This window comes from Hemitrygon akajei, chromosome 14 (assembly GCF_048418815.1).
Source record: "Hemitrygon akajei chromosome 14, sHemAka1.3, whole genome shotgun sequence".
Taxonomy (NCBI): domain Eukaryota; kingdom Metazoa; phylum Chordata; class Chondrichthyes; order Myliobatiformes; family Dasyatidae; genus Hemitrygon; species Hemitrygon akajei.
In genome coordinates, this window is record NC_133137.1 from 58356050 (window position 1) to 58380216 (window position 24167).

The window sequence follows — 24167 nt, forward strand, 5'->3', positions numbered from 1 at the left end:
TTCGGAGTTGAATGAGATTAGCACACATGGATTTCACCTTCAACTGAAATGAGACTATTTCTATTCTTGCTCTTGATGCTTGCTAAACAAGAAAAAGCTTGCTCGCACATGTAAGAATTTGAAAACTACAGCAAAATGTTCATTGCTTTCCTATGAATGGCAGGAATCCACCCAAGCTACTCAAACAAAATATAAGGTGTTGCTCCTCTAACCTAAGTGTGGCCTCCTCACAACACCCATGGACTCTCACAGCTACCCGGACTATACCTCTTCCCACCCTATTACTTGTGAAAACACCATCCCCTTCTCTCAATTCAACCGTCTCCACCGTATCTGCTCTCAGGATGAGGCTTTTCTCAAGCTGTCCTCCTTTTTCAAAGAAAGGGACTTCCCTTCCTTCACCATCAACCCTACCCCCAACCACATCTCTTTGATTTCACGCATGTCTATTCTTACCCCATCCTCCCGCCACACTACTGGGGATACTTGTCCTCACCTACCAGCCTCCAACACATAATTCTCCAAAACCTCCACCATCTCCAACAGGATCCCACCAACAAGCACATCTTTCCCTCCACACCCCCCCCCCCACTTTTTGCTTTCCACAGGGATCACTCCCTACGCAACTCCCTTGTCCATTCATCCCACCCACTGATCTCCTTCCTAGCACTTATCCTTGCAAGTGGAGAAAGTGATACACCTGCCCCTACACCTCCTCCCTCACTATCATTCAGGGCCCTAAACAGTCCTTCCAGGTGAGGCGACACTTCACCTGTCAGTCTGTTTGGGTCATCAACTGCATCCGGTGCTCTCAGTGTGGCCTCCTGTATATCAGTGAAATCCGATGTACATTGAGAGACCGCTTTACCGAGCACCTTCGCTCCGTCCGCCAGAAAAAGCAGGATCTTCCAGTGGCCATCCATTTTAATTCCACTTTCCATTCCCATTCCGGTACGTCTATCCATGGCCTCCGCCACTGTCTCGATAAGGTCACATTTAGGTTAGAGGCACAACACCTTATATTCCGTTTGGGTTGCCCCCAGCCTGATGGCATGAACATCGATTTCTCAAATTTCTGGTCATGCCTCTCACCCCTCCCCCCCTTCTCCTACACCATTTCCCATTCCCTTTTCCCTCTCTCACCTTATCTCTTTGCCCACCCATCACCTCCCTCTAGTGCTCCTCCCTCCTTTTCTTTCTTTCAGGGTGTTCGATCTCTTTCACCAAACAACTTCCCAGCTCTTTACTTCATCCCTCCCCTTCAGGTTTCACCTATCACCTTGTGTTTCTTTCTCCCCTTCCCCCACCTTTTAAATCTACTCCTCAGCTTTTATTTCTCCAGCCCTGCCAAAGGGTTTCGGTCGAAAAGACCACTGTACTTTTTTCCAGTCGCTGCTCAGATTTCCAGTATCTGCAGATTTGATTTTCTCTTGTTTGTAAAAGAAAAATGACATTTGCCAAACTTATCTTCCTAGGATGCAGGTGGGAATGAGATAATTTGAATCAGTGGGCAGAATGCCTTTGGATTTTCAATGGTAAGTTGCTGCATGGTGCAAAATAAGGATTGAAGAGAACATAATGAAGTAGCTAAAGGATAAAAGGAAAGAAATCAGGGAATGGGAATACACTTACCAGTCTTAGAATTCAAGGTATTAAGTTGAGATTTTTTGTCTTCAGAGAGAAATAACTATTTGGAGGAGACGTATACTTAGTGATTCCATATACACAAGGCTGTATTGATAGAATTAGACAACGGGTACCAAATGGTGCAGCAGCCTCAGGGGGTCATTAATCTTCCACCTGCTTCTATTCCTCAAGCCAACTACTTTTTTTGAACTTCAATGTTGTAAAGCAACTGAGTTAGTAACTGGGGGTGGGCTTTACTCCGGGGAAAGTCATTGTCCTAAAATATTGTTTATATTCCCATTAAATTGTTTTCAGCACTTTCTGCTTTTATTTCAACAATGGTTTGCAGAGTGGTGAGGTAATTAGTGGTCCTACTATACACATTTCCAGTGACCCAGGTTTGATTATGACCTTGAGTGCTATTTATGTGGGTTCCCTCCCACATCCTTAAGGCTTGCTAGCAAAGTAGTTCTTCTGTAGGTGGATAGTCACAGGTAGCAAGAGTTAATGAACATGTGAGAATTGATTAAGGGAAATGTGTAGGGGAATGGGAATATTCTGAGACTTGGGTATATCCTGAGGTCTGATATAGACTTGAATAACAAATTGGCCTCAATCTGTATCGCAAGAAGAGAAATAAGACAAAAGTAAGATGGATTGGCAAATGGACTATTCCATCTGTGACAAATGGAATAGTGCAAAATACTGAAATGACATAGATCATTTCAGATAGACACCACCTTACTCTTCTAACAAGTTTTTTCAAACAACAAGACACCTCCTTCTCTGCACTGTAACTCATTTCTAATTATTTTAGTTTTTAATGAACAGCACTAAATATTACAACTTAGCTGTACTCAACAATTACAACCAGAATGGGTGTAGTAGGGAATTTCTCACATAACAAATCACTAATGTCCCACAATTTATAAACTGCTGAATTGGGGACATGCAGCATCCGGAAGACACAACACAAAAAAAAATGTTAATTGTGCTTGAAAGCAGTATCATTAATTCAAGCTGGAACTTGCACATTGAGCAGTTCTTTCTATTTCTCTGATCTTCTCATATCTACGCACAAAAAGGTGAAAGTAGATGATTTAATGAAACTGCACATTTTAAATCATTCAGCCGAAAATGGTCTTCATTAGTCTGATTGGCCCCAGGCTGCCCTCGTTCTTCTCAGGCTGCTGAATCTGCCTTGTTAGAGCTAAGAGTCTCAACTATCAGGAAGATGCCAGTAAATACAATTTGACTAAGCATCAATTTGACATGCTTAGACAATTGACAACACATTTCATTTTATTGCTAGTGACAATAATCTAAAAATACCAAGAGATATTCGGATTCTCTCAGGCCATCTTCATCATTGCTGGTGATTTCAACGAGGCCAACTTCAATAGTGTGTTACCACAATACTGCCAGTGTGTCTCCTGTCTACCAGGGTCCCAAACACTATTAACCATTGCTGCACAACCAAATATGCCTTTGAGCCCCCCACGCAAATCAGCTGCCAGGCTGTGCATATTCTCCTTGCATACAAACAGAAGCTGAAACAGGAGGATCAGTACAGAAAGGCATACAGTGTTAATCTGAAGAAGCAAATGATCTTCTAAACAACTACTTTGAATCAGTAGAAGGGTTCATGATCAAAGACTCAACTGACAGCCTAGATGAGTATGTCACCACCGTCATGGACTTCATTAGCAAAAGTACTGAGGCTTATGCAACCAAAGGGGTCAGTCCAGGTGTTTTCAAAATAGGAACTATGGATGAACTGAGAGATCTACTCCTTTCTGAAGTCTAGGACTGCAGCGTTCAAATCAAATAACCCTGACCTTTACAAGAAATTGAGATACGACCTCCATAAAGTTATCAGGCATGCCAAGAGATAATAACAGTTCAAAATCTAGTCGCAGACCGCCCAACAGGGCTTACATACTATGACAGACTATACACCCAAGTCAGGCAGCATCACCAAGAACAGCATATCCCATCCCAATGATCTTAACATATTGTACATACAGTTTTGAACACAAGGGGATTGGAATGTCCCCACCCACCCCGACAGCCTCCAATGCACCTGAACCCAGTCATTATTGCAGATGTAAGCTCAGCCTTCCAGAGAGTGAGCCCGGGGAAAACAACTGGCCCAGATGGAATTATTAGCTGTGTCCTTAGGTCCTACACATAGGAATCGGCAGACTTCTTTTTTCTCTCTTTCTGCTTCATTCTGAGGCTTCTAACTGCTTTAAGCACCATCATACTGGTACTTAATAAAAACCAGGTAACAGACCTTAATGTCTATGTCTTAGTGGCTCTGACATCCAACATCATAAAGTGCTATGAGAGGTTGGTCATGGCACACATTAACTACAGCCTCCCAGTTAACTTTAACCCACTGCAATTCATCTACAGCAAAAGCTATCTCCCTGAGCCTACACTCAACTCTGGAGCATCAGTACAGTTAAGATAAAATGTTAACATTATTGTTTATTGATTACAGGCCCATCTTCAGTATTGTAATTCCAAGCAAACTCATCTCCAGACTCATAAACCGGGAGACAACACCTCCCTCTGCAATTGGGTCCTCTACTTTCTGATGGACAGACCACATCAGTAAGGATATGCAGCAACACCTGTCATGAGGAGCTCTAAACACTAGTGCAAAACAAGGTTGAGTCCCCAGCCCCCTACTCTGCTCTCTGTACATTCACAACAGAATCTGTTTCAACTCCATCTATGAATATGCAGATGATACTACTACAGTGGCCATATCTGAAACAAGGATGAGTACAGGAGATAATGAGCACACACAGGCCTAGTGACGAGCTGTCACACAACCACCTTTCCCCCAGTGTCAGAAAAAGGGCTGGTCATTGTCTTCAGGAAGGGGGAATGCACAAGCTACAGTTTACATCAACGGTGCTGAGGTTGATAAGGGTTGTGAGTTTTAAATTACTAGGACTACACATACCTAACAGTCTTTCATGGTCCAATCACATTGGCACCACAGCCAAAAAAACATACCACCTCGACTTCCTCAGGAGGCTGCAGAAATTTGGCATGAGTCCTCTGACCTTCACCAATTTTTACTGATGCATCATAGAAAGCAATTTTATCCATATACATTTACAGCTTGGTATAGCAACTGATCTGCCCATCATTACAAGAAACTGCAGAGTTGTGGACACAGCTCAGCACACATAGAAACTATCTTCCCCTCTGTGGACTCTATCTTCAATTCTCTTTACCTCAATAAAGCAGCCAGCACAATCAAGGACCCCTATCACCCCGTACGTTCTCTCTTCTCCCCTCCCATCAGCAGAAGATAAAAAAAACCCTGAAAGCATGCACCAGCAGGCTCAAGGACAGCCTCTATTCCGCTGTTATAAAGACTACTAAATGATCCTCAGTATGCTAAGATACTATTGAATGATTCCCTAGTACTACAAGAATTCTTGACTTCACAATTTACTCGTTATGGCCTTGCACCTTATTGCCTATTTACACTTTCTGTGTAACTATAGCACTTCATTCTGCACTGTTATTGTTTTACCATGTTCTAACTGAATGCACTATTGTAATGAATTGATCTGTGTAAATATGCAAGACAAACCTTTCACTGTACCTCAGTATATGTGACAATAATAATCCAATTTACCAAGTTGCTATAACCTAATAAAGTTTAATTTCACGAATTTATCTATTTCAAGATACATTTATTCAGAGTAGAATGGTAAATTCAATATCTCTGCAGAACATACAAGCCTATGAAAGAGAATTCTACACATAAACTAGAATTTCTATCTGCCTTGGTTAGGTAGACATTAGTTAGCTGTCCAGGATAACTATTAATGCAAAATTAAGTTGGTGTAATGGTATCATTACCTGAATGAATCAGTTTGGAATGGACAAGATTCCATCCTCGTCAATCAATGCCAGACCTAATCATGAATGATTCAGAAGCTGTGACTACTTTGACTAACTCATGACCGTGGAAATACAATGCCATTATAGGAATCCTCCTCCAGTCTCTTAAGTGAAATTTACCTGCATTTTCTATTCTTATTGTAAAATAAGCAAACACATTTACAGAATAAATTCCAATGCTCTACAACACAACATGCTCCAATTATTTCGACACAGTTCATTTACCCCATTGCATAGGCAACCCATACAAATTTGAACATAGAGATGAATTTACATTTAACATTCAACCTCACAATATCCAGATCTCTTCCCAACTCGGTTCTATTTTCAAAATAAATTTTGCCCAGTAATTTTACTTTCATAGTGGGTAATGGGACAAGTGAAAGTGATTGCAATAGAATCAGAGTCAGGTTTATTATCACTGACACGTCTCAAAGTTTGTTGTTTTGTGGCAGTAGTGCACTGCAATACAAAAAATGCTATAAATTTTAACAGGAATGAAATACAAAATTAAATAAGTACTGCAAAAAAGATACCAAAATAGCGATGAAGTACTCATGGAATTGCATATTCAGAAATCTGATGGCAAAGTGGAAGAAGCTTTTTCTAAAAGGTTGAGTGTGTGTCTTCAGGCTCCTTTACTTCCTCTCTGATGGTAGCAATGAAAAGAGTGCATATTCTGGTTGGTGGGACTATTCTCACTAGGCTCTCACTATTTTTTCTTAACATTGTATTTTTCCATATAGAAGACATAGTTATAAAATGTATCATAGTAAAGTGCATGACATAGATGCGATAGACATAAATGTCAAATTAAGTGCAAACAATGTTCTATTATTGACTATTTATTCAGTATTTGACTGACTGCAGATGAACCAGTTACACTGTGGTACTGCCATGCACCAACATAAACTGAATCTGTTTTCTATACTACAATGGTTTGTTGGAAAACACTAGGAATGTAGTCAGAAAGAGGATATTATTTATCACAATGCTGAATTAAGAATCCCTGGATATAAAGTCTTACAAAGATTGACAATTGGAATTAATAATGAACAAATTTTAATGCTCATGCATGTGTATCAAAAACAATGAAACACAAGTCAAGAGTGCAAAAGGATTGAATATTTAAGCAGTCCTTGGTATAGCTGCTGCTTTAACTAGCACACAATAAGGCAATTTAATTGTTTGAAATGTTGTTCCTATTTGTACTGCAAGGCTGACATGTACAGTTTCTATATTAATGGTAAGCAATGAAATTTAAAGTAAATATAAAACATAAAGAATGACTTTAAAGCGATGACTGATTTTCAGCTATGGCCTTGGACAAAGTAACTATACTCTTTCTCCTTTATTTCAGCTGAAGACTTTGTTTGATCATTATATTCTATATACAAAATCATGGGAGGTCAATTATCTATGCATGTAGCACAGTCCCCTATCTGAACGACATATATTCAGACAAGGCTTCTTGTGTGATCCTTGACTATCATTAAACTTCCAGTCAGACAATCATTCCTACAATTGGACACTTTGTTTGCTGCAAAGAGAAACAAAGGTACTGGTGCGCCTGCTCTATTCACCGCTAGTAACTCCAAAGCCTCCAATTTTATTCATGATTTATTAGGTTTCATTTCCAACCTTAATTCTAAATTTTGTACATTTGGACTGAATCATGTTTTTTCCTCATTTGCAAGCTCAAATTATTTCAAAAAGAACTTAAATGAATACTGCAGAAGTACAGTAAGTTGAATTCACTGGAGACTTTACTGGTATAGTAATTTTCCAATAGGTCAATTACTTGCTAATTCAGGAATGGCAGTTTGGCATTTCTGAACTGATTTTATGCACAGGAAGTTCCATCCTCTGAGCAGATTAGGCATAGAAAAGCAGATATATCCAGAGCCATCACAGGAATCCTTAACACCTTGGTATTGGAAGGGGTTGAGAGATATAGATTGGAAATAGGTCAGGATGTGATCACTAGAGAAGAGCCAGCACAAGTTTTGATATATTTCCCCTCGAAGTTACAAACTACACTATAAGTAGAATGTTTTAAAAAGATCTCATCAATGTAAGAGTTTGCTAATAAAGAATTGTGCACACATTGCAACCGTTGTTTACACACATTGTTGTACAAAAAGTTGAAAAAGGCATTTAACCACTTTTTTCCCCAGCAGGAACTACCGGTATCTAATTGATTTGCAATCTCCAAGATAGAGGCCAAATACCCAAACACAAACTATAATAAAACTAATGGAATATGTACAAAGTCGAATCATTAACAAATACCATTATGTGAATTATCCCATACATTTTTATAGTTTTGATCAAATTAAAAGAATAATGATTAATGGTATTTGTTGGATTTCCACTTATCAGGTCGTTTGCAACCAGGGCAGCCCCTGAACTTACTTGATATATAATAACTCCTCATATAAAGGCCCTGAATCAGTGTTATTTTGAGTAATGGTACAGGACAAGTATTTCTTAATGGGGATTAAATGATTAGCCATGGTTTTAAATGTCATTTAGCTCATTACTACTTACAACACTTCATTCCAAGTCAAAAAGGCATGAAGGACAATATGGTCCATGATACAGTTAATTATTTAAAAGAAAAAATGGTGCATGAAATTGAACAAATGCATTCAACTTTTACTCTGGAACATAGCAGATTAAAAGAACAGAGTTTCAGTGAAAGCAAACGTAAGAAGCATTCAGTTTTTCCTGAAGTGTAAGGGCTTGCTTCCCAAAGTCAATGCCTTTAAGTTAAAAACCAAATCAAATCCATTAAGACTGTCACATTTGGAGCAGCTGTTAAAATTATGGTGTAGAAGTCTTCAATCTTTCTTCCACATGGTAAGGTGGAATTTAAATGAATGGGAACTACCTCAGCACATCATACTCCATTGCAGCACCAAGATATTTCACTGTAACATTGTTTCAAAAATTATTAATGTGTGACAATAATCCAGAAGAACCAAACCTGGAATTATCATAATTTCCCTCACTGCTTAATTACAAGTTAGGCATATGCACCCTGAATAAAAGGTAATGACACCAAAATCAGCATTATTTCCAGTTTTCACTAATGCATGCAAAATTGCATTTTTTAAAGCAAATATTTATCTTCTGCTGTTGTGGAATGCAAAAACAAAAGGCGAGGCATATATCTTCTGACTGCTCAGTTTCATGTGTACTTCAGAAAATCTGTCAAAGAGCAAAGGTTCTGATCATTTTACCAAATGTACACAACACAAAAATGTGGATTTTGATTTTTTTAAAAATTTAAGTTATGTAATCACATATTTTAAAGAAAAAGAAATCCTCCATACCTCCTTGGTTCTTCCTCTTGGCCTTTTCCTTTCTGCGTTTTCACCCATTGTTCCAACTGCACCATTGAATTAGTCCTTTGGATTCCTCTTCCAGTTTCATTTTGACTAACCAGTCTCTCTCTTCCAAAGGTCATATTTCCTACAGGATCACAAATGGGCCCAATCGGACTGTGTTCATTGGAACTATTTGCTTGCAAAGATTTATACTGTAGAATTTGAACAGTGGTGGTACTTGATGCAACATTCTCGGTTTCTGATTTTGCAGGATGCAGCTTTACACTATTGATCTTAGTTAAGGGCTTGTGCTGGTCCTGTCCATCTGTCTCAAAACCATATTTATCAGTATGAGTGATGCTTGTATTGTTTATTGATTTATGACTCAAAGTGGAGTCTATATTTTGTTGGTTGCTCTTAAGTTCAGGCTTCACTAATATTTTGTGGTTTGCAACATGGTTAACCTCTTGTCGTGGTGCAATTTCAGTTGCAACTTTCTCCATCCTGTGGGTAGAAGGGGGAAAGCAGGAGTGTGGTTATAAGTATTGTCAGCAACATATCTTGAAGTCTGCATCTTCTGCAGCACATCCCTTTCCCAAGTTGCAAGCATCACAGAGAAAATAATTCAATAATATTCAGGCTAACACTAAATAACACTAAAGAGTAACTGATCTTGAATTATAATCTATTGCAATGTTTACCTCAAATTTCTGCAAACATCCATTGATATTACTTGAGTTTACATCAACTTGAAAACAAAAAATTAAATTTTATGCTCTCAGAATCTTATGCACAAAATTCAACAAAATAACCTCTCCAGGCAAAATGAATCAGCAATGGGAAGGCAATATTTAGACACAATGCTTGCTTATTGTGTGTTAAATTCCATTCAATGGAAAGAGAAAGCTTCTGCGCCTAGAATACATTCTTTACCTTTTCCTGACTCAAGAAGACACATACAAACAAAGCTGATACAAATGTTCTCTAAAATTGGGGCACAGGAGACACCACAAACCTGGGAAGTCAAACAATAACAAACAAGAGAAAATCTGCAGATGCTGGAAATCAGAGCAACACATACAAAATGCAGGAGGAACTCAGCAGGCCAGACAGCATCAAAGAAATGGGATGAAGTAAAGAGCTGGGAAGTATATTGGTAAAAGAGAGTGAAGGCCATGGAAGAAAGTGAAGGGGGGAGGAGAACCAGAGGGAGGTGATGGGTGGGCAAGGAGATAAGGAGGCTGGGGTACATTACTGGAAGTTCGAAAAATCAATGTTCATGCCAACAATGTTCTTGGAGAAGAACACCTTATATTCTATTTGGGTAGCCTCCAACCTGATGGCATGAACATCAATTTCTTGAACTTCTAGTAATGAACCCCCCCCCCCCCACCTTCACCATTCCTCTCTCACCTTATCTCCTTGCCCACCCATCACCTTCCTCTGATGCTCCTCCCCCCTTTTCTTTCTTCTATAGCCTTCTGTCTTTTTTACCAATTTACTTCCCAGTTCTTTACTTCATTCCCTCCTCCTTCAGGTTTCACTTATCACCTTATGTTTCTTTCGACCCTGCCCCCACCTTTCAAATCTATTCCTCAACTTTTTCTTCTCCAGTCCTGCCAAAGGGTTTCAGGCTAAAACTCATTTCTTAGATGCTGCCTGGCCTGCTGAGTTTCTCCAGCATTTTGTGTGTGTAGGTCAAACAATATTTATTTTTAAACAAAAATACAAGAGAGCCTTCAACTATATTCATCAGGACTCTTAGAACATATGTTTCAAATGAAGATAAATTAAATAAACATGCCTAAATTGAAGTAACCTAACTGTTTGACAGTTTAGCCTTTCAAGGCTGCTCTTATTCTGATCAATAATTTAGCTGCCTTAGTTATTTGTGGTCTGGTCTCAAGAGATAACATGATAAGTGTTGGATCGGGGGGGGGGGGGGGGGGGGGGGGGAGGGGTGTGTGTGTGTGTGTGTGTAGATAGATACACACAAATTAAACTGGAGATTGTGTAGATGTTACACACTGCTTCAAATATACAGAATCTGATGACAAATCAGCAGAAGGGGGAAGGGAAAAGGGGAAAGAAGGGCAAAGGGGCTTACGTACAATATTCTATATCCATCTTACAAAAATTCCATGCAATTTAAGCATGACAAATCAACGTGCCATTTGCTCTCACAATAGCTTGTTAAACCTGTATGTATGCATCCAGTAATTTGTTTAAAAGGATGCTAAGGTCCCTTTGAAGTCAATACTCTTCAGTTTCTCTCCACTTAAGCATACATGTTTAAACATTCTGTTTTATACTTTGCAATTTTTTCATATATTCCATGCATCATGTCTTTACCCATCTAGTCATATTCCCCGAAAGTTCTGCATTTTCCTTGCAATACACACTGCCACCTGCCACTTTGCAGCAACCACAAACCTGTATATATTACAGTGTGAGCATATGGAACCCCAGCATCTCTCTGCTCACAATCTCCAAAACATAAAACAATCTATTTATTCTTATCCAGTGCTTTCTGTCTGTTGGACACTCCTTAATCTTCATCAGTATGTTGAGACTGATACCATGCATTCTAATTCTGATTAGTAATCTATAGTCTGATACTTCCCTGAAACCTTTTGAAAGTTTAGATATACCACATCATCTAGTTTACCCTAATCTATTTTGCAAATTATAATTTCAAACAATGAAAAACAAAGTTGCCAAAAAATATTTTCACTTCATAAATCTGAGTTGACCTTCCCCAGTTCTTATGAACATCGTCCAAGTACCCAGTTACTATTGCCTTAATAACAGACTCACTGACATAAAGTTAATTAGCCTCAAGTTTCCTGTTTACTCGCTCCCTCCTTTTGCATTGGGTAGGGTTACATCTGCTTCTTTCAATCTGTGGGAACTTCTGAAAATCTACAATTTTGGAAGATGGTAACACATGCATCAAGTCTCTTCCTCGTCAGCTCCTTCAAAACTCTAGGATGATCTTCAACTCCTCAGAATTCCGCATATGTGTGCCAGTGCTCCTTATTTATTCTAAACTTGAAGCCTGCCACAACATACACAAAATGCTGGAGGAACCAGCAGGCCAGGCAGCATCTATGGAAAAAAGTACAGTCGACTGTACTTAGATTTCTCAGAGTTCCAGCATCTGCAGATTTTCTCTTGCCTGCTGCAATATATTTGATTAAGATCATTGTCATTTCTTTCCTCTGCAATATATTTTATCCCTCTGTGTAATTGACTTACATTAATCTTAGTTAACATATTTCTTTTTACATTTCCACTGAAGCTCTTACAATCTACCTGTTTCTTGCTAGCCTACTTTTCTATTCACCTTCTCTTTCCTTGTCCTCCTTTGCTGAACTCTGATATTATTCTGCTGATAATTACCTATTTTACTATCCTGTGATTCAACTTTGCCCTTTTTGCTTAACTTTTAAAATTTCCCCTCACTAGGTTCTGAACTTCTCTCCAATGCCCATCTCAACATCAACATCGCCTGCTATTTTGTTTAAAACATTACATACAGCCAAATTATTCAATTTCCAAGGACACTAGCCCTACACAATGTAAATGAAGTCCACTCCACTGGAACAGCACTTCCATTCCACAGTTCTAGTGTCACTGGCTCCTGAACTGAAACCCATTTCTCTCACATCAGTTCTTCATCCACAGAGAATATCAAAATAAAATGCAGAAGATCAAAGTAAATCAAGCACCATCCCATAATAAAGTCAAATGTCAGTTCTGATTTTAAAAAATGAATAATTCTGGTTACCATTCAGCTACTGGAGTCTTATGTGACTTTTTAGTGGAGCTTATAGCAACCAATCCCTTCTAATATTGCAGCCTTGTGAATCCAGATTCATCCTTGGTCCTCTTCATTTGGATGGTAATTGGGATGTGTGTTTCAATCTGAATAAATTGTCAATATGTACAGAGTAATATTGCTTCAAATTTTTTACTTTCCATTGTTCTCATTCCTTAATTAATTCACTGATATTGTTCTCTAACGAACAAATGTTCTTTAGGTATTAATGAATAAATATTAACTTTCTCGGAGCAGTTGAATGGTAATAACTTCAGATCTGAACTATAACCCAAGCAACTCAGTACATGTGCAAAATTAAACCACTATCTGAGGTTCCAACCCACTATGGTGTTTGAAATACACAAGGAGATGGAGCTGGAGCTGGAATGGTAAGGATAAGGTGCAAGCAGCCATGTACCTCTTCACAGGCTCTGTCTGGACAAGTGCAGCTTCTATCATGGCCTTCATCCAGGACTCCATCTCCTTTGCTGTTTCCGTGTAGAAATAATAGGTTCGCATGTTTGAATGGGCAGCCTGGTCAAAATTATAATGGTTATTAAACTGCGTGATTCCTGCAAAAGAGAAAAAAAAATAAAATCAATGGAAAATTAACACAAAATGTATTTCAAATGGTAATAGAAACAAGTCCAATGTGTTAGGCCTGAGAGACAGTGGCCTAGAATGAGATGTCTTACACCCCTACCACCTCCTAGCACCACACGCTTAAATGCTGATTTTTCTGCCCAATTGCAAAGCACTTCTTGGATGAAACACACCAATGCAAAAATTCAATGAAGAACTGGTTGTGATACCCACATGCACATGTTTCAAATCCTTTTGGATAATTACAGAGGAACTCAGATTAAAATAGGCACCACGTTAGCGTAGCAGTTAGTGCAATGCCAGTATAACTCGGGGCGTTCCAGAGTTTGGAGTTCAATTCCAGCGCGATTCTGTCAGAGAATCTGTACATCCTCTTCTCGGAATGCGTGGGTTTTCCCAATACAGTTTCCTCCCACAGTCCAAATTGATCATTGTACATTGTCCCATAATTAGATTAGGGTTAATTGTAGTTGTAGGTTTGTTGGGGTGGCATGGCTTGAAGAACCAGAAGGCCCTAATCCACGCTGTACAGCTAAATAAATAAAATAAAATGTCCTTACTGAATGACCCTGGACACCACAATGCTAAACTGGAGATGCCACTAAGCCAAGTCCCATACTTAGCTTTATTCCTTCTGAAATTGCCCCATTCCCTACCTGCTGACTTCCATTTGACACACACTGATTAGTCAAGATCCACTTTGGAGACATTGCAACTCAACTTTCTCACTCCAAACAAATCCCTGATAGATCTCCAAATATTCCGTCTAGCCACTTGCCTGACTTCCAGATGTCCAGGCAGAGAAGGGAGAGGAGTCGCTGGGCCTGTGGTCAGGACATGGGCCAACACAGTCATGTTTTCCCCAAGTTCCTCTCTTAGTCTTTTGTTCATATTTCTCTCTCCCTTAACAAGTATCACATATTTTAACATTAGGACTCACGTGTGATTTCTATTTGGGTGGCTAACCTTCTGTTTTTTTTGCAAATGTCTCCCAATGTCTCTTTTGTTTCTCAGAATTTTTCCCAAACAATTTAATTTTGGTGACTTCTTTTTTCGTGGCATGTTAGGTAGGTTGACAATACTACTGATACAAGATATTGCAACTTCAGTTAGATGATGCTTTATCTCCTAGTTTGCCTGTCTGGTCCTTTGTCTGGACTGGAGTGTTGAGCAGACTCACATGCTCATTCACCGAGTCAGTGAGACCAGCTAGCAGACTTTCTTCCAACTGGTGCTCATTCTCCTATCATAACTGCTTTTGTGATCCTTCCCTATGCACACTTGGAATTAATTTCTGACATGAAACATTACAGCATTTTCTCTGGAGCAGAGGAAAAACACCTTCTATAAGGTGAATTTATAGAAGTTTATTAGAACGTGAGGGGCATATGACTCGCTTAGTCTCCATGAATCAAATCTTTAAAGGAGAGCATCCATTGGTGCAGTGCACACGCATCTAACTTTAGCTCCTTTAATATAGATCATGGGCACACCTGTTTTCCTCTACATCTCAAAGATGTGCAGCTTGATAGGTTAATTGCCCAGTGAAACTGCCCTCGGTATGTAGGAGAATGGTTGAATCTTGGCAAAGTTAAGGGGAACATGGGGAGAATAAAATTAGGATTAGTTTAAATGTTGGTCAGCATGGACTCAAGGGGACTTTTTCCCTGCTGTAGGACAGAGTCTCAACTTTGCCCCAGTGCCTGCAAGCAGATGCACCAGGACAACATGGGTTGGTCAAATAATTCTGTTCTTAAAATTTTTCAATATCTCTTCAAATGTGATTGGTTGATAACCTCTGGCATATATATTCAAGGGTTTTTCTCTATGCCTTCAGTTCAATTTTGATTGAGACTAGGGCAACGTCTGAGCTCTGTAGTCAATGACAAGAACATTGCCTTCCTCACATACAAACAGATCAGGACGCTTAATAAAAGCCAATGGTCCAAACTTACAAGAAATATTTTAATTTTTAAAGATTTGCTTAACTCTAGTTAAATTAATTTGAAGATCATACTTTATGTTTTCCATTCAGTATTCTACAAATCACCAGGCAAATGTGACCTGTAATTTTAATGATAAGCAATATTCTAATTACATGATATTCTTCCAGCTATCAGAAAGATGAGCTCTGCATGATTAAAAGTATGAATCACCTGAGTAAAAAGTGCAATAGTAGGAAGTCGGTCCTGATCAAAGCAAACAAACAAAAAAAAAAAATGCTTATGATCACAGGATACACTGGACAGTGTAAAACAAAATGTTTTGCTGTGGACTTTTGAATTAGGAGCCAAGATGGAACACTAACTGCATCAGAGGTTACTGACTTCAAGAAAGCATATTATTTTACAATAATTTTCTTTTAATGAGCCAATCACTTTGCTAATGTGAGCCAGGCACTTAAACCGGGTAGGAATTTATACTAGATGTGAAGCATACTTACTTGGTTGTTTAAAGCGAATTTCCATTGATTATGAAACATCTAGAGTCCAGCAGTTGCTCAAAATCCAGTTGCAAGTTGGAAGTAAACAAAGATACATTAATTAATATTCACTTTACTGCTGTTACTATTGTCTGTAATGCTCTTGGAAATCAGAACAGATTGAACATATTTAAAACTAAAAAATGACAGAATTCACAGGCCATTATATATTGCTGCCAAAACTGCAATTTTTTAAAAAAAACAGACAAGGTCAAAAACCATAATGAAATTCAAAGAGAGACAAAATGTCAGTGTATTTTCTGTCTATTCAGATCAGATGATGCACCTTAGTTAACTTATGACTCAGCAGTTCAATGACCTGAGTTGCTGAGCTGTCAGAGATGTGAGAATTTTATACAGACAAAAAATAGAATGTCAAATTTGGATTTCTAATTACTCCAAACATGTTAATTAGTACAATATATTAACAACAGAACAGCTTAGAATATTACATCATTGCTTCACTTTCAAATATCTCAGAACTTCAAGTTGGATTATAAATCTCCCAAAATCTCACTCTTGGATATTTAAAAAAAACAAATTTTACTGTGCTCTTCTCAGCTGCAAATTAAGAGATGGATATACGTTCATGAAATAATTGTTCATGATTTAGCTGACTCTAAGCTTTTCAGAATACAATTTTCGCATAAAAGACCATGAATGGAATGAAAACACTGACCTTAAATGCATATTTTCGGTTAATATGATCTTCAGGCATAACTGGAGTTATCTTAAAACTAGGAAGAAGAATGCTTCCTAAAATGCCTTCTTCCTTTTCATCTGCCAGGAATGAAGAAAAAAATAACTCTCTTCGGCATGCACGTAAAAATAACAACAGCATCCAAAAGTCATTCTTATAGGCATAGTTAGAAACGCCGTGAAGATTAATCTCAAGTAGGATATTTAAGCTATAGAGAGATGGGGAAATGGTGTGGGGTAGGAAAGAGGAGAAATTTAGGGAAAGAATTCCAGGTGACCAAAGGATTTTTGCCAATAATGGGCAAAACGCAAAGTGAATTCAGAGAAGACTTCAGGATATGGGAAGGTTGCAGGAGATTACAGAGACAGCTGGGAAGATTGGGTGAAATACTTGAGCACAATGATTTGATTAATAAATTAGCCAAAATGTATACCAGTCAGAAGACTTGACAGATAAGAAAGACCTTACGTGGGACAATGGCTAAGTGATTGAATTCCTGGATTTAACCTATAGATACTTTTCTTAATGACCCAGAGACAGAATTCAAGAATGAAGCACTGATGCTGCAAATATGAAATATCAACAAAAAATGCTGAAGACATTTCCATCATCTTCTATTCTAATCCAGAGACACAACTACAAGTAAACTTAAGGAGGTAGGTTCAATTAATTTAAATTTCATGAATCAATTCCATCTAGTTCAGTAGAGTTATCTGTGAGGGAAGGAAATTCTCAGTTTATAACCTGGTCCAGCCAAAACATAATTCCAGCACCACAGTGCTGTTAATGTTCTAACTTTTCTCCTGAAAGAACAACGCAGTCAGCTGGTACAGAATCTGAACATGATTGTAAAACTAGGTCAATGCATAATATTAAGCAATGCACTGGATTGCACACAACAAGACACGTGCAGGCCTGACCCTGACCACATTAAGTAGGACAAATCCATTCTGGGAAATTACTGTCTCAATGTCTTCTCACAATGATCACCAAAGTGATGGAGATACAGTCAAATTGCAAGGAGATGCAGGTGGGCTAAGTGAATGAAATATCACAAGGAGAAATGCTAGGTCACCTTCAGATAGAAACAACACAAAAGAGGAGCATTTGACCATAAGACATAGAAGCAGAACTGGGCTACTTGGCCCAACAAGTCTGTTCTGCTTTGTGAAAAACTTCTGGTGTAAATGTAATGTTAACAGTACTGAAGTTGTTCAACACCATCCAGAGTAATGCTGCTATTCTTCTAACCTTGATACATGGAGGCTTCAGCCTGCTTCATCAACAAAATATATAGGACAATAAGATTTCCTTGAGGGCACTATCCAACCCTATTTCACCAAGGACTATGGAGCAAGTTATCCAACTGACTTAAATATACAGTATATCACTGTTCCTCAAATTCCAGGAACACCCTACTCAACTGTATCATGGGATAGATTACAGTAGTTCAAAATGGCTCAACTTTACCATCTCAAGAGTAAGCAAGGGCACGTATTACATACTTGGCTTGCCAATTATACCCAAATCCTGTGAATGGAGAACAAGATTTTGAATAATTGGAGGTCTATTAAAAAAATGGGTTTTAAGTGGGACACTGACCACATTAAAATCACCAGACTGAGAGATGCTTAACATGGTTTGATTGAATAGATAGAGAAGCAATTTTCTCTGGAAGGGGAAATCAGAATGTGGCATGTACCTTTAAAATTAGCGTTAGACTATTTAAAAGTTAGGAAAATTTTAGTTTCCTAGTTTAGGAAAAAGTTAGAAAAAGTTTTTTGTTTCACATAAAAAACACTGTAAATTTGGAATTATCTTTAAAAATTGGGCTATCTAGATGTTATTTACTGTAGGTTAAATTTATAACAAAATAATGTTTTTAATGGATAAGGTATCAAATGAATGAACTGCAGATAACATGCAAACAAAAAATTGTATTGAGAAAAAGAATGCTCAAGTATGCTTAATAATCTGAATTCCTGTTCCTATGTTTTTGTAATCAACTGCTTGAACTTTTGTGCCCAAATCTAATTTCACATTTTGTTTACTCTAATAAACTTGCATTTAGTTGTGGCATTATTGAAACAAATAATGAATATATATAATAGTCTTACCAGTTAATTCCTTCAATTAAAATTTATTTTCAATATCCATTACCTAGAGTAGTTTAGCTACACCATCACTAGCCTAGCTGGCCAACATCTGAAAACATGGCTGCCAGACAGGGTCTGTGGTAGAAAACATGAGTAAAGAACTAATGACATTTTCTTCCCCAGTCTGTCTGTGGCAGGTACCACTGGTATAAGTGACCACTGCAGCTCGGCACAATCACTCCAGACAATTTGATTCATTTCATGAAATGGCTGAGAGCACTGGCACAAAAAAAAGGAGACAGGATGAGACGACATTCCAGCTATAATTCTGCATTCTAGAATTAGTTGCACCTCTAGCCTGACTGGCCCAGTACACAGTTACAGCACTAGCATGTATTCAGCAATGTGGAAAATTGCTGAGGTATGCTCTACCACAAATCATCATCAGCATGACGGAAGCTGTTATTGGCAGTGCTTTTATGCAGCACTTACTGTAACTACTAACCAAGGAATAATTTGTTTTTCTCCAGGAGCACTCAACTCCAGACTCCTCATTTCAACTTTAGTTTAAACATGGAAAAAGAGAGTTGACTTCCAGAACTGAAGTAAGAGTAAGGTAGCACTTGACCACATTAAGGGTTTCCTGGTACTGAAATCAATGAGATCAAAGTAAAAATACTCCTTGGTTGGAGTTACACTTCACTTAAAAGATGGCTGTGGTCATTGGAAGATAATCACCTTCACCCCAGGATACTGTATCACTGCAGGAATTCCACAGAATAATAACATAGGCCCAACCATTTTCAACTGCTTCATCAATATTCTTCCTTCCATCATTAAACGTTGGGTCTTCACTGATGTCTGTACCATGTTCAATGTTTTCACAATTTTTCAGCAAATGAAGCAGCCAATGCATGAATTCAACAAGCCCCTGATAACATTCAGGCATAAACTGATAGGCAGCAGACAACTTCACAGCACAGAATCACCATGCAATGAGTTTTCCCACAGGAAAGAACCAAACCTCCTACCGATGAACAAAAGCTCAAATGAATCAGCCACTTGAATATCGTGCCTACAAGAGCAAGACAAAATCTGGGTATCTGTGTTAGGTATCACACACCCTGACATCCCAAGGCCATTCCATTATCTACAATGCCAGACATCCCACCTCTCCTGGAAGTTTCGGGAGCCTCCCGCATATTGATAGTGGCTCCCTGACGCCTGTAAATTATATACAGTATCCCAGAAATCGAATTTTTTTGAGTGAGTGAGTGAGTATGAGAGAGGGGAGAGTGTGGGAGAGTGGGAGAGAGGGAGAGAGGGAGAGAGGGAGAGAGGGAGAGAGGGAGAGTGGGAGAGAGGGAGAGTGGGAGAGTGGGAGAGTGGGAGAGAGGGAGTGACAGAGAGAGCATCCTGATTAGTCTCTCTGTGCTAAGTAGACCAATCAGTTTCCTCTGTGGGCGGGCTTTACAGTCAACCTCTCGCTCTCTTTCATTGTCCATCAGTTCAGTTTTGTGTCAGTTGAGATTCAAAGAGCTCTGCCGGTTGATGAAGCTGCCAATTCTAATTGTGATGTAGAAAGGGCATTCAGCATGGTGCGTCATATTAAGACGGAATTGAGAATTCAGCTGTCTCACAAAACACTTGTGAATCTGATCTCTTGCAAAATTAACAAATTCATTGACACAGACTGCTATGAGGTTGAGACTTCCGGCAAAATGCTCAAATCTGCCAAGCAAGTCACATCATAGTACAAGGAAGGTTTGAAAAATAGCAAAGCTAGTTGCATTAGCATTTAGCTATTAGCATTGAGACTGCCAACAAAATACTCAACAAGGAATGTGTGTGCGTGTATGTGTGTAAATAGTTTCAATATATGATCAAATAAATTGTTGTGTTCCTTTATAATCAAATGTCCTGTATACATACACCCTTGGAGGTTGACCGGGGTGGGGTGGGGATATGGGGTTGCGGGGGGGGGGGGGTGGGGGTGGTGGTGCTACCTCCCTGAAATGAGTTTTTGCAGGGTGGGATGTCTGTAATGCACAAGTATGCTTTCCACCTGCTTGGATGTGTGGAGCTTCAACAACCATCAGGAGGGTCAACACCAACCAGGGCAAAGCTGCCTGGTGGATTAGTATCCCATTAAGCAGTCTAAACTAGCATTCTTTTCACCACCAGCACACATATGTGCCACATGCAAAATGAATGTCAGTTGAATTTACCAAAGCTGCTTTGATGGGACTCAACCACAAAGAAAGAAAAGGCCAGGGAACACAGTGGAACTGCCACCTTGCAGGTTTCCCTCCAAGTTACATACCATGCTCACTTGGAAATAAGTTCTTAAATTCATTATTCAAAACTACTGTCGGACACCTACCCCAATAGCATTGTATTGGTTCTTAAGGGTAGCTCACCATCACCTTCTGAAGAGCAGTTTAGGGAGGGAGAATAAATTGTGACTGATGCCCAGGTCATGAAAAAGAACATCAAAATAAAAGGTCAAGTTCCTCAGGCTAAAATCTAATGAACAGTCAAAACCAAAAATAGAATCAGATTAAAAGTCTATTTTCCAAGTCCAGTCTTGGTACAAATATGAGATCTCACGAGCGAGTGAACATGAGAGTTTACGTAAACATAAGCAACACACACAAAATGCTGGAGGAACTCAGCAGGCCAGGCAGCATCTATGGAAAAGAATACAGCAGATGTTTCGGGTCGAGACGCTTCAACAGGACTGGAATTTTTTTCTCTCCAGTCCAGCTGAAGGGTCTTGGCCCGAAATGTTGACTGTACTTTTTTTCCATAGATGCTGCCTGGCCTGCTGAGTTCCTCCAGCATTGTGTGTGTGTTGTTTGGATTTCCAGCATCTGCATAATTTATCATTTGTTATGTAAATATAACATGTTTTCATGCTCAAGATTACTTGGTAACAAACTAGCTTGATATTTAGCAGAATAAATTTCCATAGCTTCTGATCAGGAATCCAGATCACAGTGAAGGACAATGCAGGATTTCAGGGTAGACATAACAAACAGGTCGCTAATTTCTTCAAGAAATCCAGAAGCAAATGTCCACAGTAATGAGCATTTAAGATTTAGAGTTAAATTACATTTGTAAACAATATCATCAATGCAAAATTAAAGATCAAGCAATATTGGAGAAACACCTTTGAAAGTCCTTTCACAAAATACAGGTTGAAGAACTGCTTGTCGCAAATTAGCACGCTGACGTGATAAACAAGTAAAAACTTGTTACAGTCTAATCAGTTGCCCTGATGTTACACTTTGAAAGAATACCATCACAAACAAATGCTAATTGTATGAAAACAAGGAGCAATGCCGCAGATTAGCAGCTTAGACACCTCCATTTAAGTGAATAACAGAGCTGAGCAGCAAGAAGTGTGACACAGTTTTTAGAGACTAAGAAGCTATGCTTAAAAATTCAAAATCTATTCAGCTCACGTTACATGCTCATCTTCAGCAATGGATAAAATGGATAAAAGAGATTTTGTAGCCAATTCCGTCATGTAACCTGTGATTTTTCAAGGACGGATGTGGCATTCATAAGAAAGAACATATATTTAAAATATCTTGAATATAATGGGATGATTGCATTTGTAAAGACAGGTACCCTGCTAAAGTCACATTTGGTTCAGTTTTATCAGAATTCTAATGAATTCCACGTGGGAATTCACTTTTGAGAAAATAAATTAATTTATTCTATTTTATCCAAACATTTTTAAAGCAACAGTTTAGCACAGGGATGGGCAACCTATGGCACATGCGGCAAAAGAGGCTCATTGGATGATTGGAAGTGGTGTATTGCACCCCAGTGATAATAATAAAAAAGTAAGCCTACTCATGCAAAAAGTATTAACCAAAAACCGATTTGTAGAAAAAAATCTGTAACAGGAATTCAAGTAGCTTAGAGCTAGAAATGGGTTTTACAGAGAATAAATCTAAAACTTAGCAATTATTTTTAGAGATTTTATTATTTCGTGCACATCTTTTGGTGAATGTTATCTTCTTTCACATTAATCTGTTTTCAATTTTAAAAAATGTTCAATGAGTCAAGCTAGGAAAGAAGGACTTTTGTTCTGTAGTCGTTCCATAACTGTTCAATACACATTTGATACTTGTTTGATCCTGAGGTGCCAGGTGTCTGCACCAGCGGTGCATCGCAGATTTTTGCCAGTCAGTTTACAAATGACACTGGCGCGCTATGGAGTTGTGCTTTGTTCGTTCTTTGTGAACATTTGTAGTTTTGTACTTTTTCAAAAATTAAGCCTTGTTTTTACATTCAGTTACCCATCACAGTGCAAAAGAAAATGAGCAAAAGAAGAGCAGAAAGTGATAGTAAGTGTGAATTCAATGAACAGTGGGAAAATGAGTTCCTATTTATAGCGGGTCCGTCAGGAAAACCGTTGTGCATTGTTGTGAAAACATTTTCTCACATAATAGAAGATGTAATCTTAATAGACACTATAAAACACAACACCTGACTGAAATAGAAGGAAAACTGAAGCTAGTGCTTGGGTCTGAGTTACGGCAAGAATATATGATTAAGAAAAAGGAAGAAATCAAAAGAAGACAAAATATATTTGTTAAAAGTCTCATTAAGGTAAGTAATGTTTATCTTGTCATGTAAAAATGGTTAATATGTCTATATTAACATATTTTTACAAAAATTGAATGGGGGTACAAGAGTTGTATGGCACATCTGAACTCGTGCATGAAAAAACTGACGCATGGAATGTAAAAGGTTGGCCACCCCTGATTTAGCATATTGGTAATTGAAGGAACAATGATTACTCATATCCACCTCCTCCCATCACACCTACCCAGAGTAAATTTGTTGCTGACTGTAATGGGGAAGGGGAAGAACAGTTACTTAGCATCATGCTAAAGAGGTGTTATATAGACAGAGTTCTGAAAAATATTTATATGCACAAATCCCCTGAGCAGGCTAATACATTTTGAATAAAACTAGATTTTTAATGTACATTTTAAAATTGCATTTTCTGCAAACTGGATCACTGTATGAATAAAATAGTTTGTTTCTCCATATTATTGAACATCTTACCTCTATAATAGAACAGGCAGAGATCAGCAAGTACAAACCAACGTTTTTTCCAGAGCTTCATACCAGTACTGTCCTACAAACAATCAGACATTCTGTAGATATTTTATCAAAGATAAGAACACAATAGAAAGCAATGAAGGTGACCAAAATGAGACAAAGAGAGGCTTGGAGAAAAGAGCATAATTTTTTCAAGGTTATTACAGGAACTGAAATGTCATTGAATTAAACAATGCTGCAGGAAGACTATATTAATGTTTCAAATCAATGACCTTTCAACAGAACCTTTTCAATATTTCTCTCCACAAATGTTGCATAACCTCTTGGGTATTTCCAGTATATTTGGTTTTAATTAGAAATGCAAATTCAAGGATGGTAAATATTGTATGCTTCTTTACAGACTGACAGGGAGGGAATACTGCATTTGATGGCAGAATCCCACAAAGTGACAGAGACATAGAGGCTACAGCATAGATGAGAACAAGTG

General features: G+C 38.4%; 1 protein-coding gene across 13 annotated transcripts in view; it reads right to left on the bottom strand.

The window, feature by feature from the left end:
- Positions 1–24167, bottom strand: part of plekha5 (pleckstrin homology domain containing, family A member 5) — a 294707-nt gene that overhangs the window by 71239 nt on the left and 199301 nt on the right. For 12 of the 13 annotated variants that reach the window (XM_073066153.1, XM_073066148.1, XM_073066154.1 and 9 more), the window contains 4 exons: positions 23684–23756; positions 16479–16579; positions 13133–13248; positions 8898–9395 (listed from right to left, as the gene is read on the bottom strand). In XM_073066153.1, coding sequence (XP_072922254.1) covers positions 8898–9395; positions 13133–13248; positions 16479–16579; positions 23684–23756 — 788 coding nt within the window. Of the gene's footprint in view, positions 1–8897; positions 9396–13132; positions 13249–15760; positions 15984–16478; positions 16580–23683; positions 23757–24167 lie in introns of those variants that run through there. The other variant, XM_073066150.1, reaches the window with a different exon arrangement.